At 46.1% G+C, this 15,072-nt stretch overlaps 2 protein-coding genes across 2 annotated transcripts; both read left to right on the top strand.

The window, feature by feature from the left end:
* The first annotated feature begins 1,068 nt into the window (after positions 1 to 1,068).
* Positions 1,069 to 11,645, top strand: c2cd3 (C2 domain containing 3 centriole elongation regulator). Its single transcript, XM_077722852.1, has 31 exons — positions 1,069 to 1,302; positions 1,952 to 2,221; positions 2,343 to 2,500; positions 2,587 to 2,759; positions 2,830 to 2,927; positions 3,151 to 3,256; positions 3,359 to 3,472; positions 3,537 to 3,684; positions 3,916 to 4,025; positions 4,105 to 4,263; positions 4,335 to 4,450; positions 4,580 to 4,698; positions 4,801 to 4,926; positions 5,022 to 5,450; positions 5,535 to 5,686; positions 5,804 to 6,050; positions 6,164 to 6,525; positions 6,626 to 6,798; positions 7,046 to 7,181; positions 7,248 to 7,516; positions 7,595 to 7,672; positions 7,853 to 8,449; positions 8,555 to 8,860; positions 8,974 to 9,112; positions 9,191 to 9,452; positions 9,555 to 9,685; positions 9,766 to 9,918; positions 9,985 to 10,148; positions 10,254 to 10,665; positions 10,794 to 10,890; positions 11,402 to 11,645. The coding sequence occupies exons 1-31, from the start codon at positions 1,251 to 1,253 to the stop codon at positions 11,534 to 11,536; spliced, it is 5,991 nt and encodes a 1,996-aa protein (XP_077578978.1). The 5' UTR covers positions 1,069 to 1,250; the 3' UTR covers positions 11,537 to 11,645.
* Positions 11,646 to 11,763: 118 nt separating this feature from the next.
* Positions 11,764 to 13,954, top strand: LOC144200780 (dicarboxylate carrier UCP2-like). Its single transcript, XM_077723090.1, has 6 exons — positions 11,764 to 12,027; positions 12,091 to 12,298; positions 12,690 to 12,893; positions 13,095 to 13,196; positions 13,275 to 13,455; positions 13,533 to 13,954. Exons 1-6 carry the CDS (start codon positions 11,899 to 11,901, stop codon positions 13,645 to 13,647), a joined length of 939 nt encoding a protein of 312 aa, XP_077579216.1. The 5' UTR covers positions 11,764 to 11,898; the 3' UTR covers positions 13,648 to 13,954.
* The last annotated feature ends 1,118 nt before the right edge of the window (positions 13,955 to 15,072 follow it).

The following is a 15,072-nucleotide window of genomic DNA, read 5'->3' as shown; positions in this document are numbered from 1 at the left end:
TGTGTGTGTATGTGTGTGTGTGTGTATACACACTTTTGCCTGCAGGAAAGAAGACATCCAATATGCAGGCGTGTCTTTGCTAAAGAGGCACGTCAAAGTTTGATGTTACAAGATCAACATGACCCAGTCAGTTGGATAGGTAGGAATTCTTTTGCTTGAATGTTTTTTTTTATTTATATATATTGTTTGCAAAATAAATACTGGAAAAAATATTCTTATTGGGATCTTGCCTCAACAAGATGAGAGAATCTTCAATTCCTCTTCTCACCCTAGAATTTAACATCAAGCAGTAAAAGGACAGTAAAAGCTATGATTCAATGGAACAAATGACTAGATATTTATTTTTGAGCCAATACGACATAGCTTCATTTTCTCTTGACAAAACCACATGTGACTCACATACTGTTTTAATGACTGCCATGTACTTCTAACTTCTTCGTACAGTACAGGTCGCTCTGGGCCCCGAAGGCACAGTGGGGGCCCCTGAGCACACACAGTGCACGTGTGTTTTTGTGATGCACCGTGCTGCTTGAGTGACAGGAATCTGGAAGAGCCAAAAAAAGGGAATAGGAAAATTTATCAAGCTTCATCATTCACTGCCTGGGATTCAAATCTCTGCAGAGGCTGGGTGGTTGCCAGGGCAACCAAACAAACACACCCAGATGAGAGTTGTTGCCAAACATGACAGACATTTCACCCAAATGTTTTTCTTATGGAATAACTGTATTGATCATATGTTTTAATCCAGTAAATATTCAAGTTGGTGATCGTGGTGTGTGTATATAACTGCTTGTGTTGGTACAAAATGGCCATATGGCACTTTTATTATAACCTCTGTCATTATCAGTAGATGTGGGGCACCTATTATGTACTAGTGCTACTGTATTAATATGAACTACTACTATAGTACTTATTTAAAAGGCGAATCCTCTTAATTATAAACATTAACGTGGAGTGTTAAAGAAACGACACATGCTGCCGCCTGCTGGTATAAGCACAAAAGTGCAGTATCTTTTCGACTGACTACAGGCTTGACTACACTTCCCATCATGCATCAGTAGGCGGCAGCGAAGGCGGGACTGAAGTTGGGCTGAAGATTAGGCGCGGAGTAGTGCGTTTGTGCGTCTTCTTCAATGTATTACGCCTTTAAAACTTTGTATTAAGTCTCTGCGGCGTGCTTTAAGTATGTCTACGGATGTCGCCACTCACTCGACGACCACTTTGGCCCGGCATTTTGTTCGAGAGGCGTCATGAACAGCCGAAGGCATGTTCCCATCAAAGCCGGGGCCACGAGGAAGAAAGGTCGGTGTTGTTGTTAGCTTTCTAGCTTGCTAACTTGTCAAGTAGCTGTCAGTCGCTCAGGTGCTTCACACGTCATATTTTGGCTTCAAATACTGCAATTTGGGCATGCTTTTGTATTGTTATAACGATACTAAAACTTGAAACAGCACCCGTTTGGGCTTCAGAATGATAACCGAAACCAACATATTACGAATAGCATTGTTTTATGATGTAAAGGTGCTGTTTGGTTCTATTATGTTATTCAAAATGCGTTATTGCCTATTGTAATTTGTATTACATCTTCGAACATATTGTTTGACAATAAATACACTTTTTTTTCACTCTAAAGGTGAAACACGAGTTTTGTAGCCGTGGGGTAGTTTTAAGACGCAGCTGCGTAATTAGTGCATGCATCACAGGCTGTTTAAACATTCTAAATTGCCCCATGCTATGATTGGTTGTCCGTCTCCTCCTGTCCTGCCATTGGCTGGCAACCAATTGGTGTCCGCTGGGATAGGCTCCAGCATTTTTTTTAAACATAAATAAACAAACAAATACTTTTATTGTTACCTTCATTCAATAAAGTCCACTGTATTCAATTGTGATACTGTCGCTAAACTTTTTCTTCAAATACTACAAGAAAAATGGCAATCATTTTTTGTCCTTGCAGCCCCGTGCGACTTGACGGCCTCCACCAGCCTTCCCCCCCTGGTTGAAGGTGAGCTACGGTGCTACCTGCGCGTGACTGTTAGCTGTCTGCTATGGAGCGTGGCCAGGCCCCCGCCGGTGACGTCAGTGCGTCTGCGATGGTGGGGGGAGTCGTCCGACGGCACGCACTTCAACCCGCGGAATAGCGCACTACCCTCGCAGAAGAGCGTCAGGACCACGGCGCGCTTCCCCGTACGCTGCGGACCCAAGCAGTTCACTGCCTACCTGGCAGGTACTGTATTTGAAAATTGTTAATCAGGGGGCGGCTTATACGCGAGAAATTGTAAAATTCAACAATTTTAAGGATGCGGCTTATGAATGATAAAGGGTGTCATGTTTTAATATTTCAACAGATATGGGAAATTTGGTGCTGGAAGTTTTGAGAAAGCAGGGTCACCTGCCCATCGCTAGAGCGCAGGTGAAGGACATTTCGCGCCTCTCCCAATCGCAGCCCATCACTGGATTTCACACACTGATGTCGCCAACGTCGAAAAAGCTCGGGGAGGTGGAGGTGAGACATTTTTTTTTAAATACAATGGAAGAATCCAAGGCATGAGAACGGTCACATTTTTATCCAAACTATGCTTGTTTTTGAAGGTCTCTCTTCACTTGGAGCCTCTGGCTGGAGCGTTCGACAATCGCAACTCTCCCGTTCTGACCACTTACATCGGCAGCGACGTTCCACATTTGCCTTCGCTGACCCTTTTTGACGAGTCTTCTCATCCGAGCACCAGCAAATCAAACGAGGACGGCAATGACAACACGCAACGGTTGCTGAAGCACCTTTTTAACGCGCTTTAAACTGAGAAAATTTATGCTAATGCTCATTTCTGTTTTCAGAGAACAAATTATAGATGTAGATGAATCGGTGGAGACAAGAAACTTGCAAGCAAACTGTCAAATGGATGTGGACCAGCCAAAAAATGACATCGTCTCAGGTGCATCACAATACTTAAAAAAAAGTACTAGAACAAAAATAACTGTTTGTCAAGAAGAGTAAAACATTTCTTTGAGGGGAAAAACGTGGGAATATTTTTTCTAAACATACACTTTTTCATCGTAATTGAAAAATGAACACTAGGTTCTGGAAAAAAATATAACATCTTTTGTATGCTTGTTAGCATAGCATTCAGCTCATACATCCCATTGACTTTGCCTTAGCCTGTGAAGAGTGCGGCCACAAACCCCGAGATGCTACGGTCCCCTCACCGCGGGAAAGCGACAAGACCTCTGCCCCGATTCTCACATATTTTCATCTTCCCACCACGTGAGTGTAGTATAAACAAATGCTTAAAGGACATACCATATTTCTTGCATATATGCCAAATTTGTTGCTAAAAAATCTAATCGTCTACCCCTATGTCTTCAGGCCTTCAGAAATTATCCTTGAAAACATACCAGTTGCCGACAAGCAATCCGACAGCGCCGTTGTGGGTTGCTCTTCCGACATGGATCTTCGAGCTGTGGAGCTCCTCCTTGGCAGGTACATGTGCACACTTGGATGATGGTAATCCTTTTGGTCGCATCTTTCTTATGTCTGTCCTTAGGACCAAGACGGCCCTGCCGACACTGTGGCAAGGTGAGGAGAATTTCCCCAGGTCTCCGTCCAGTCACGGCAGCCTGAGTGTGGACAGTGAACTCGGCGACCCGCAATACGATGACAGCTTGTTAGAAAAGCTCTTCTACAAAACCACCGTGTGTATTTTTATCGTATTCAGTAATGCCTCGACAATTGTGGTTAATGTAGACCAGACATGGCCGTGATAATTGAAAAATTATTATTTTTCTAAATAATGAATAGTGGAAAATATTGCAAAGTCTTGAATCTTGGATAAGTAAAGATGTGATAATTGAGGTATTACTGTATTTCAAAAACAACATTAAAGATGGTGCTCCTGTCTTTGCTGATACTTTTTGGGTTATCAGACGTCCGATTCGAGACCGGAGAAAGAGGCCGGCGACGGTCCAAGCGAGATGAAAACTACATCTCAAAGTGAGAAACAGTTTAAACAGTCTGCTTCCACCTGGAGTAAAAAGTAAGCTTGCTTCGTATTCCCCGAGATTTGGTGAATCTGAGATGGTTCTCTCCATTCACGTGGTTGCAATTTGGTCTAGTCCTGTTTTAGGGGACCCAATTGATACCGACCTTCCTCTGAATGAGGAGCAGGTGACATTTCTGAGTTATATGAGATCAGCCAAAGTGACTGTGGACTCTATGAGCGTGCCCGGGAAGACCCAGAGCAAATCTACTTCCCCGTTACGCAAAAACAAAACGTGAGACAACGTTCTTTCAAAATGCATCCTTAAAAATGCCGTCATAACTGACGTTCCCTTCTCATTGGTAGCACATATTTGGTCAAGTATGCCTTCCCCAAGACTTCCTCCTCCAATCCACATGAGCGAAACATTGCGCCCATCGCGGATGTGACCCGAGCTGTTTCCAGTAATGTCGCAGGAGGAGGTATTGTGGATTTTTAAGTCAGTTTCTGCCATTAACGGCCATAGACGGAAAGCTACTAGCCATTATTTTCACAAGTTGGGCCTTATATGTACTGTCCTATTGCTTATATTGTTTTTTTCTGTTTTAAAGTGGTCAGCTTCCACCAGCTCTCCATATTTCCCGTCCAATTCAGCAAAACGACGGTCAACACGTGGTGGGAAACAGAACTCCTATTCCGCGTCTTCGCTCGAAAGCACGACCAAAACAAGGCCAGTGTTATCACAATAGATTAATAATAGCATTTAGCGAGGCACCCATCATAGCCGGAGAACAGCACAGAGCTAATTTGTTGTTGTTGTTTTTGCTGGCAGGCTATTCAAATCGGAGAAGCCGCTTACCCGTTGCGGCGTCTAATGCAGAGCCAGCAGCTCAGCGAGTCCGTCACATTGCCTGTGCATGCCATGGAAGGTGCAAAAAAGGAACTTTGTCTTCTCAGGGTAAATTGTTAGAGTTGCAATTGGATTTTCTCAAAAATCGGAAAAATTAATGTTTCACTTTTCGAATAATAAAAAATCAAATTTTGAAATCCTAGGTGCTGCTCCAACTTTGTTCCAACCACAGTGCTTCCGTAGCCCCTGAAAAAAGAGACATGTCGTCATCAGGCGCCAAACGCAATCCTCAAAGCGAGCCCCGCTTAGCATCCCAATTTGTCGCTATTGGCTCAGAGGTCCCCGGCCCGCACATTTCAGAAGATATTACACCAAACGGTCCTCTCGGACGGTCCACGGTCGCCCCGCAACCGGCGCTTGGCACGCCGCCCAACCCGTCTCGACGTCTGACGCTGAAGGAGCCGGAGGTCCTTTTGCACACGTTGCTCATGGTGCCAGACGGCAAAAACTTTGACGGCGGCCCGGCGCAATCCGTCAATGTCTACTTGAATTGTAAGCTCTTCTGGTGCGACGAAGTGGCGAGGTCTGTCGTCAGCTGGGGCCACGCCAATCCCTCGTTTAACTTCGTCCAGGTAGGAGGTGACTTGATTGGCTTGGAAATTTCATTTTAGGTTGACTGTTATAACCGTTTTATCTTTTTTTTGCCCCCACTACAGGTAACTCCTGTGGCTTTAACTCCAAATTTACTGGAACGAATGAGGAACAACTTGATGGTGATCGAAGTTTGGCAGAAGACAAGCGGCTCCGGTCACGAGAAACTTCTTGGCCTGGTCAAACTCCCACTGCACCAATTCTACATGTCCTTCAGGCAAGTGGCTATCGTCCATAGCAGTGGACGTCCAATTTTATATCTAGTGGGGGAATAATGTCATGTAATTAGCCCAAGTGCGTTTTTGTCTCTTACGCTGCTCGCCTTCCGTCACAGGGACCCCCAAATCGCCCACCTGCTCCTCCAGGCGCAGTATCCCGTCTTAGGTGTGGACTGCTACATGCCGGTGGTGGATGTCTTCTCTGGGGGCTGCAGGGGAAGCCTGAGAGTCACGCTGGCCATGGGCCTCTGCGAGCAGGTGCTGGCCTTGCAGCGCGCCAGAGACAACGATGGCCATTCGCCAAGCCACCCTTCCCTCAGACGGCTTCATATACCTGACCGCCAGCCTGTCGCCCCCACCAAGGTTCTCGCCGCTTTTAATCATATTTACGGTTTCCAGAAATCATTATGTTCAGAGTTGATTCTTGTGATCATTGAAATGTCATTTTAACGTTGCCTTTTTCCCCCCACCGTCAGGTCACGGCTTCGCCAGCTCAAGCGATGACCGAGCACGTTTTCACCATCCAGGTGGAAAAGGTTTCGGGCCTAACCCCCCTGCAATCTACTGTATGGGGCGAGGCTGACTGCTATATCCAGTACGCTTTCCCCTGTCAAGAAGGCGCCGATGTGGACACCTCCCTGGACGGATACAGTAACACCGACCTGAAGCCTTTTCGGACCACCACCACTTTGTGCGTTCCCGACCCGTGGTTCGGACACACGGAGACGCATGCCCTCTTGGCGCCCGAGGGAGTTCCTGTTCAGACGCTCTTACTCAGCTCGCTTTCCTGCCAAGGTCTGAGCGGTGGTGGGGGGGTCAACTTTGAAGTTTGGTGCAGGTTTGTTCATTAAAACAAGGCCAAGTTTTATTTTTTATTTAAATTGGATTGGAAAGATGCAGGAAATCTGACTCTGTTTAATTTTCTTTCTTCTCTGCAGGTATTATTATCCGAATGTCCGAGACCAGCTGCTGGCCCATGGGATTCTGCCTCTGTCCAAGCTATGTGCCATGGTTACCATGCAAGGACGCCATCTTGACGATGCCCAAATGTTTTCTCTACCTCTGCTCACCAAACTGGACGGCATGCTCGAAAGCCAGCCTCATTCCTCTGGTTCGCGATCTCAACTCATCATAATTCATAAGAACAAGAATATATGAATTGAATCGAAAAAATAAATAAATATAATTTTTTGGGATGCACAACTTTACAAATGGCAGTCAATGAGCACCCTTAAAATAGTTTAATTTTACAATTTCTCTATTATGAGACAAATATGGCGTATATGCGAGAAAATACGATATAGCGTGTCTTAACTCCCCTTTAGTGGTGATTTATTTTAATTTGAGCTTATTGTCAGGCCTTCTGGACGTGTCCATCCGGTACAAGTGCCGTCCGATGAGAGTGGACGCGCTGACCGGCAGAGGAGACGCTTCCTCCTCAGTGACTCTCGTAGTTCAAGTCCACCGAGGGTCCGGTTTGCAGGCAGCAGCCAGGTAAGCCCCACCTGTCATCCAACAGACGGCTCTCGCAATGGTTAACTCCGAATTGTAAACCTCCAGAGTCATTGCTCAGCAAGACGAAAGGCTTGACTACTTTGCCACCGTGGGAGTCAACTCTTACGTGAGCGTCCACTTGTCTCTGTTGCCCAACGACGACCCGTCTTGCACTCGCGTGGCGGCAAGGACTTTCTGGCCGGAGTTCGACCACCGTGCCGAGATGCGCTGCGACGTAATGGTCCACAAAAGCGGCGGCGAAAGTTGCAGTCTGGCCGAGCAGCTGGCGGAAGCTTGTGCTGTTTTCACCGTTTGGAACAAAGATAGCCGTAAAGGTTTAGCATCACCTAAAGTCTTTTTATTGTCTTCCCAGCCGCTGAAATCCGGAATTATTAGATTTTTTTTCTTTCTAGGTATTAATGCCACGCCTCCAGATGTGATTTTGGGCACAGTGAAAATACCCTTAATAGAACTCCTCCACAAAACAACAGGCGAGTTTTTTTTCAGCTATTATTCATTTTAAAAAAGTAGTTATAATAGGGGTGACCCTATTTTGCGATTTTTCAATTATCACGTCCATGTTTGCGCTACATTAACCACAATATTTGAGGGATTACTGCACATTTTATCAAGAGTTAAAGAATGGAGTCATGATCCTCATTTACGTTTAGGAATTTCTGGCTGGTACGGCATCTCCTCCCCTTGCGAATCTCCACAACGACAGCACACATTGGTCGGGGGCTTGGAGATCTCAATTGGCTTCGGGCACCACTCTGAACGGAAGCGGGTCATTCAGGCCGCTCGAAATTTGGGCTGGGATATCACCCAGGCTCAGGTAGATGGTGACGACCAAGGCGCCTGGGAGTTGAGCAGCAAGAAGTTATCTATCACCTTCTCCATGCCCAGAGCGTGGTTACCCCTTCACTGCCTTTTCTTGCCGGGTCACGATTCTCTAGAGCGCTCCACTTACTGCTACCTCCGTTACAAATTCTACGAGCATGACGCCTTTTGCTCGCTCATGAAGCACCCGTGCTTGGGGGAGGACCACCTGGCCACCGTGACGTTCCAGGGGAGCCGCACCTTGGAGCTGAACAGCTCCCAGCCGCTCTTGTGGTACCTTCGAGAGGAGAAGCTGGAAGTCCAAGTGTGGGTGGCTTTCCAGAAAGACAAAAGCCAGAAGCCACGGGACACGGACCGACTGCTGGGTTCTGCCTTTGTCGATCTGTCCTCGCTCGCTAAAGCTCACCAGCCCAAGTTAACCATCAGCGGTAGGAAATAATACAATCATGAATTCCATTTTTCATGACTGTCAAATTAGCAGTTCTTTCCAGGGCTGCATTTCTGTTCATTGTAACTCCTATGTTGTTTGTCAGGAGTGTATCCACTTTTCCGACGCTCGGCGGCAGACCTGCAGGGGGCCGCCCTGCGGGTTCACATCAGCCTGACCTCCGGTTCAATTCCCACCGTTGAAGAGGACCCGGCGGACTCCGAAACCCAGGACGAGACCTTAGTGGAGGGGCCGATACGGCTCTCGTCGCCGTCCTCCCCGCCAGAAATCACACCAAGTCAAACCACTCAGGATGACGTAATATCACAGCCCATTGAAATGAGTGAGGATGAATCCTTCCCAGCGACGGTTATTGTGCACCGGGCCAAGAACCTCAATCTCGATGTAAACGGTTAGTGCATAATCTATTGCCCAGTGGTCATTTCAACACTATATTTACATACATTTAGTCTAAATGTATGTATGTAATTCCTCCTATTAAGTGACTCCCCATTTTTTTGCCAGGTTCCACTGCATCTGACAGAAGCACAGGGGTGGCGGTCTGTTTTGTCTCGTACGTTGCTGCCGACACTTCAGATCCCATCACCACGCCCATGGTGGCTGACACCAACTGCCCCTTATGGGACCACCAACGTGAATGCAGGTGAGCCTTGTTTCTTCACATATCATGCCAAAATAAACCTGAACTGTAGTTGAGTAATTTCTACATTTAACTCACCAGGCTTTCAAAGCAGCTCCTTCTCGACCCTCAGCAAAGCCTGGTCTTCAAAGTCCTCCACAAAACTGCCGCAGAAGCTGAGCAGGTGGTCGGCTTCACCTCGGTAGACTTGTCCCCATTGCTTTGCGGGCTGCAGTCACTGTGCGGCTGGTACAACATCGTAGACTTCACCGGGCATTGTAGAGGCCAGCTCAAATTGGCCGTCACCCCCCTAAAATGGGTGCAAGACCTACGCGGGCACAGAAAAGTCGCCGTGGACAAGGAGGTAAGATAATACTTCTGCTGCCTAACATTCACGGAGCAGAAAATTCAGTTTTAAAATCAACCAAAAGAAAACAATCGCTGCCAATGTGTCTTTTCTTCACAGCCCTTGACCCAAGTTGACACCCGCAGCTACCAGACTACTGCTACTTACAGCACCTTCCCTTCTCACATCAGTAGATTCCCTGAGCAGCATATCTCTTCACCTGACCGTAGGGAGGCCCTCATTCCCAAAATGTTTGTACCTATTTTTTATTAGATTATATTTATGAACCACTCTTGCCATTTTGATTGACATTTTGGCATCTTTTGACTAGTCTGGTGCCCAGTGAGAGCGAACGCCACCATGAACACATGCAAAAGGTGCGTCTTCATCATCAGAGCCTCCAGGAGCAAGCTGGTCCTCACTCATCCTGCGACAGCACCGGCGACGTCAACCCCTCTGGCTCCTTGCTCTTCACTACCATCAGGTATAGATGGACTAGCGCACGGGTAGGGAACAGAAGTGGCTTTAAACCAAGCTTTTTAACCTACAGGAAAATTATGAGCGATCAGGATAACATCCAGAGATACTTCAGCAGCAAGCTAGCGTCGCCTGACTTCTCCCCTGTTTTGCAACAAGATGAACAGACACAGGCAGAAAGCAACACGCGTCAGCTCCTCGTTGTTTCCGGACATTTTCAAGGCGATGTCCAGAATGGTGAGCTTTGTCACTCAGGCTTCCCTTCATGTTCAATGTGATGACTTTAAAGCCCCCTTGTATTATTTGTAATGATTTTCAATACAAGGCATTTCCTCCATCCAGACAAAGACAACCCCACCGACATGCTGATACCCTCGTCTTGTTCACGATCCCCTGTTCCGTCATCTCAGTCGGCGGAAGAAGAGGATGATGGGCACGGGGAGGAGGATGGGGAATGCAAATCAAATTTTAGCAGTGAAGAAGAGGAGGAAGATTACGAGGAAGTGGTGCTGGAGCCGAGACATTTGAACGAATTTACGTTTTCTTCCGATAAGACCACTCCATCGAATAGCATACTATCAGAACAAAGCATTAGTCAGACGAAATCCGGCAAGAAACGGGACGTCGCCGTGCAAAGCCGGCGAGCCGACAGCTTGGAGGAGCTTTCTGTAGATTTCGGAGAAGCTTCAAGTTCTCAGAGTGACGACGACGGCCTGTCAGCAGCGGCCAATGTGGCTACCTTTGACAACCAAGTGTATCCTTTACTGGCTCGTCTCAATAATAAGTGCATAACTGGACATTAAAAAAGGCATAGTTTGCTTAGTTTATTTTTGTACTTTGCCATTATGTGAATTTTATTTATTTAACTCTTTGCCCCGAAAGCTCTCTTCCCAACTTTTTCCTGCCCTCACATCAACTTGAGGCTTCTCTGAAAGCAGTACGCATGGCAGCGTTACTCTCTAGTTCATCCAGTGACGTCGTAAGTAGTCTTGCTTTTTTTCCCAGTTGATTTGGCGGCATTTACACTTTAAAATAAAACCTGGAAACAAAAACTGGGACTTCACCACACTACTACAAAGGAATACAAAACACAGCTTGTATAATTTAGCACCTTCTTTGTAGATCAGGACCTAAAAGAGCAGACATCCGTCAATAGCTAGGTGGCGTTCAAACATCTTTGATGCTAATCATCACGCAAACACCATCTGTCCACATTCCATTAAACAGATCTCTTTCCCATACAAGACGAGTCATACTAATCATTGCGCAAACACCACCTGTCCACATACCATCGTACCGGGCGACTGACAAAACAAACGTTGGCTGCCAGTTAAAAGGGCACCACGTGCATGTCAAAAAAAAATATTTGTAAGATAACCTATGTATTTCTGCTTTGATTGTGTTATCTTTGTAGATTAGTGTGATTAGGGTTAGGGTTTTCCCAGCTCTCTGTTCTTGATTTTCTTTTCTTTGTCAATATCTCTTGCCAGGAGGGCAGCCTTCCCCCACTTGACATTCCTCACAAGGGTCCTCGGCGCTGTCCCTCCATGTCGCCCACCTCCAAGAGGAGAGAGACTGAAAGATTTGCCCGAATCTGCGCCACTCACTTAGATGATGACGATTAGCTCGTGTGATAGTGTTTTTAATGTATAGAAATGCGGAAGGTAAAAAAACTACAGTAAAGTAAGTGTCACATTGATGTATTTTTTTAAATAAATATTTGCTGTCCATTCAGTGTGCTTGCTGGAGTCAAATACTTGCGTTGGTGACGTGGCTTGTTTGTGTCAGTCATGTTCGCACGAGCGTGTGTACGACAGACGGAGTAACCGGTTGCGTCTTTTTTCCATAGCAATACTAAAGTTGACAGCCTCAATAGGGCTGGAGGCGGGACACCGGCTTTTACATCTGACTGAACTAGCTATAATGCCACTCCGTGAGGCGTCTATTTGTTTTTGTTAATCCTCAGACGAAGGTTTTGCTCTCCACGATGGTCGGCGGACGAAAATCCACAGATTTGCAGCCGCCGGTGCTCATCAAAGTCTTATCGGCCGGGGCTGCCGGATGTGTGGCGGACCTGGTCACCTTCCCGTTGGACACGGCTAAAGTCAGACTGCAGGTGACCAGAACTTGAGCTAGCGAGACGACCACACAGAGTGGTCACTTTCCTATTTTCTTATAGATTCAAGGTGAATCCAAGGCCTTGGTGAGGGGCCAGAAAGCCACGTACAGAGGTGTTTTTGGTACTATCTTCACCATCATAAGCTCAGAAGGCGTCAGGGGACTTTACACTGGTCTTATCGCCGGCCTGCACAGGCAGATGAGCTTCGCATCGGTGCGAGTGGGCCTGTATGACACCATGAAGGACTTTTACAGCGGGGGCTCAGAAGGTGAGTTCTACAAGTGATATTAATCCTGACTTGTCGCTACTATGCATTCCACTTGTTTTTGCTGGAGGCGTCTGTCTCATTATTTTGAAAGTCAAGGTGTGTCGGAAAGTCAAGGTAACCACTCAGGCATTCCTATAGGGAAGAGGAACGCTATGGTCACGCCCTTTAGGAGAGAGTAGACGTTTCCTCTTGATTTTGTGCCAATACCTAACTTTCAACCTCATAACTTCATGACTGTGAATTAAAAGAACCCTAACCCTAAACAGCCAAACTCAAAGCATTGTCACTGTTGAAATGGATCAAACATAAACTATTTAATTGTTCTGACATCATTGACCAAAAATTGTCCAAATCATCCTTTTTTTTTAACATCTACCTTTTTTTTTCATAGATGCCAGCATTGGGATTCGACTGCTGGCGGGCTGCACCACAGGGGCCATGGCGGTGGCAGTGGCCCAGCCCACCGATGTGGTCAAAATTCGCTTCCAGGCGCAGGGCTGCAAGCCCCGAGGCTCCGCGGGGGCCAGGTACAACGGCACCATGGAAGCCTACAGGACCATCGCCAGGGTCGAAGGTGTCCGGGGGCTTTGGAAAGGTACCGCCTTTGTATATATTGGAATTGGAATTCTTTTATTGTCAATATACATGTATAGTGAGATCTAAATCATCACCATAAAGTGCACAAATAAATAACCAATAGCTAATAGCAATAAATAAGTAGTCAAAATGAATAGGAAGAATAATAAAGACAAAGTTATTTGGATTGTGCAACTTTTGGAGCAAGTGAAATCCCCAGGTTGCCTGCCAAACATCGCTCGCAACTCCATTGTGAATTGCTGCGAGATGGTCACCTATGACATCATCAAGGAGCGCCTCCTGCGGTCCAAGCTGATGACTGGCAAGTAGAACCTGGCGCACGTTGGGAGACCACCATAACACCTGCCCCGGGGTGGCTCTCCTAACCTGGCACCCCCAGATAACATGCCCTGCCACTTCACGGCCGCCTTCGCCGCCGGCTTCTGCACCACCGTGGTGGCGTCTCCGGTGGACGTGATCAAAACGCGCTACATGAACTCTCCGCCGGGGCAGTACAGCGGCTCCATCCGTTGCGCCTTGACTATGCTGCTTAAGGAAGGGCCCACTGCCTTCTACAAAGGGTATGGATGTGCTGGTATGAAAAGTATCAAGGAAAAAATGCATGCAAATCTCATGTGTTATGTTCCTGTTTTTGCAGATTCCTGGCTTCCTTCTTGCGACTGGGTTCGTGGAACGTGGTTATGTTTATGAGTTACGAGCAGATTAAAAGAGGGATGACAAGAGTACACAAGTCCATGGGGTCACTTCGATAACCTGTCCAGCCAGTTTTTGCTTCGTAAGGGGAAAACTACACTGGTAGGATACATTAATCATGAGTTGGCCATTGAGTAGTGCCCTGTTATTCACATACTCTATTTATTATTTTAATGATTCAGAAATTGGACTTATTAACATTAATTTAGAATATTTTTTTGTATTTTTCTTTTATATTTGTTTTGAAAGGTTGTTGACATGCTTGTTATTTAGCTTTGTTTATTGACACTTTCTTTAATCGAGTGTCTCTTTGCTTGTTTGTGGCACAATAAAATATTTTAAATAAAACAGTCGAATCTGCTCCAATCCTGTTTCTAAATTGAATGTTTGCTATAAAAACCTTAGTAAATCTGTCATAGGCAAACAGACACAAGACAGATAAAAATCCTTTCTTTGTTAGTTGAGGTAAGACAACATTCAAATGTAATTTTTTGGCTTGCAATTCGTCTTTGTTAACAAATGTCAATTACATCATCAAAGCTCTTCCAAGTTTTTCAGGATTCTTCTACCTGGCGACGCTGAATGAAGATTCATTTTCATTAATTCTAAATAAGAAGACCGAAGTATTGCTTGGTGGCCTTCGATCAACGACGTGGTCCACGACCAATGAGTGAGTTTTCCACCCATGGTTGAGCTGTGATGCTGTGATGCTCGACTTTTCAAAGAATCAGCACAGCCCCTCCGGCCCCTCCCAGGCCTTCTCGGGTCATGTTGTGGTGTTCAGAAGCGCTCAGCTGCGCTAAATGCGGCCTAGGCTAATCCCTAAACGCCGGCACTAGCTGACCGCGACCTCTTTCCGATTAACAGTGAAAGTCCGCCGCTCAGACACAAAAGGTGCACCTCCGACGTCGACCTCTCGTAGGACCACGACCACCCGGGACACAGGAGGTCCCTTCTCACGCTAGGTGAGTACACATAGACTCATAGAACCTATTTTTACTTATTTTTAGCGTTAGCGGCTCTTGACCTCGTACTTGCAGGTTTTCTGTTTCAGGAGGATTTGAAGATAAATGGAGAAAACACAAAAAACTCTTTCCAGCTGGCAAAAGTGGGAGGAAATTTGAATATTAGTGGACATCTTTCGGTTAATATATCCTTAATTTGCATGGTAATACGAAATACTTGATCAGTGTGAGTAAAGTTAAAAGGTTAGAGATGAGTGAAAGTATACATTTGAATACCTACCTGTACACACGCTTCAGGCTTGTATTGTTCTCCTTTCTGTAAAAACAAACGAGCTGGATTTTAATTGTATGTTTGCGCGCATGAGTATTTGTCTCACACACACACACACACACACACCTTGAGTCAATTCAAATTCCTTCTTGGCGTTCCCTTTTGTTGCCGTCGTTGCATAAGGAGCTTTCCGGCCTTTAGCTTTTGTATCTCAAGACAACATGCCAGAGACAAACTTGCGGATGGGA

The sequence above is a fragment of the Stigmatopora nigra genome, chromosome 8, assembly GCF_051989575.1.
Source record: "Stigmatopora nigra isolate UIUO_SnigA chromosome 8, RoL_Snig_1.1, whole genome shotgun sequence".
Classification (NCBI taxonomy): domain Eukaryota; kingdom Metazoa; phylum Chordata; class Actinopteri; order Syngnathiformes; family Syngnathidae; genus Stigmatopora; species Stigmatopora nigra.
The sequence above is the reverse complement of the archived record's forward strand: the minus strand, read 5'-3'. Positions and strand labels throughout refer to the sequence as shown.

Coding starts and splice junctions, on each gene's coding strand:
- c2cd3 (XM_077722852.1), top strand. CDS start 1,251: ATGAACAGCCGAAGGCATGTTCCCATCAAAGCCGGGGCCACGAGGAAG. Junction 6,051..6,163: donor AGCCTGTCGCCCCCACCAAG/GTTCTCGCCGCT, acceptor CCCCACCGTCAG/GTCACGGCTTCGCCAGCTCA. Junction 7,517..7,594: donor GAACAAAGATAGCCGTAAAG/GTTTAGCATCAC, acceptor TTTTCTTTCTAG/GTATTAATGCCACGCCTCCA.
- LOC144200780 (XM_077723090.1), top strand. CDS start 11,899: ATGGTCGGCGGACGAAAATCCACAGATTTGCAGCCGCCGGTGCTCATC. Junction 12,028..12,090: donor CGGCTAAAGTCAGACTGCAG/GTGACCAGAACT, acceptor ATTTTCTTATAG/ATTCAAGGTGAATCCAAGGC. Junction 12,894..13,094: donor TGTCCGGGGGCTTTGGAAAG/GTACCGCCTTTG, acceptor TGAAATCCCCAG/GTTGCCTGCCAAACATCGCT.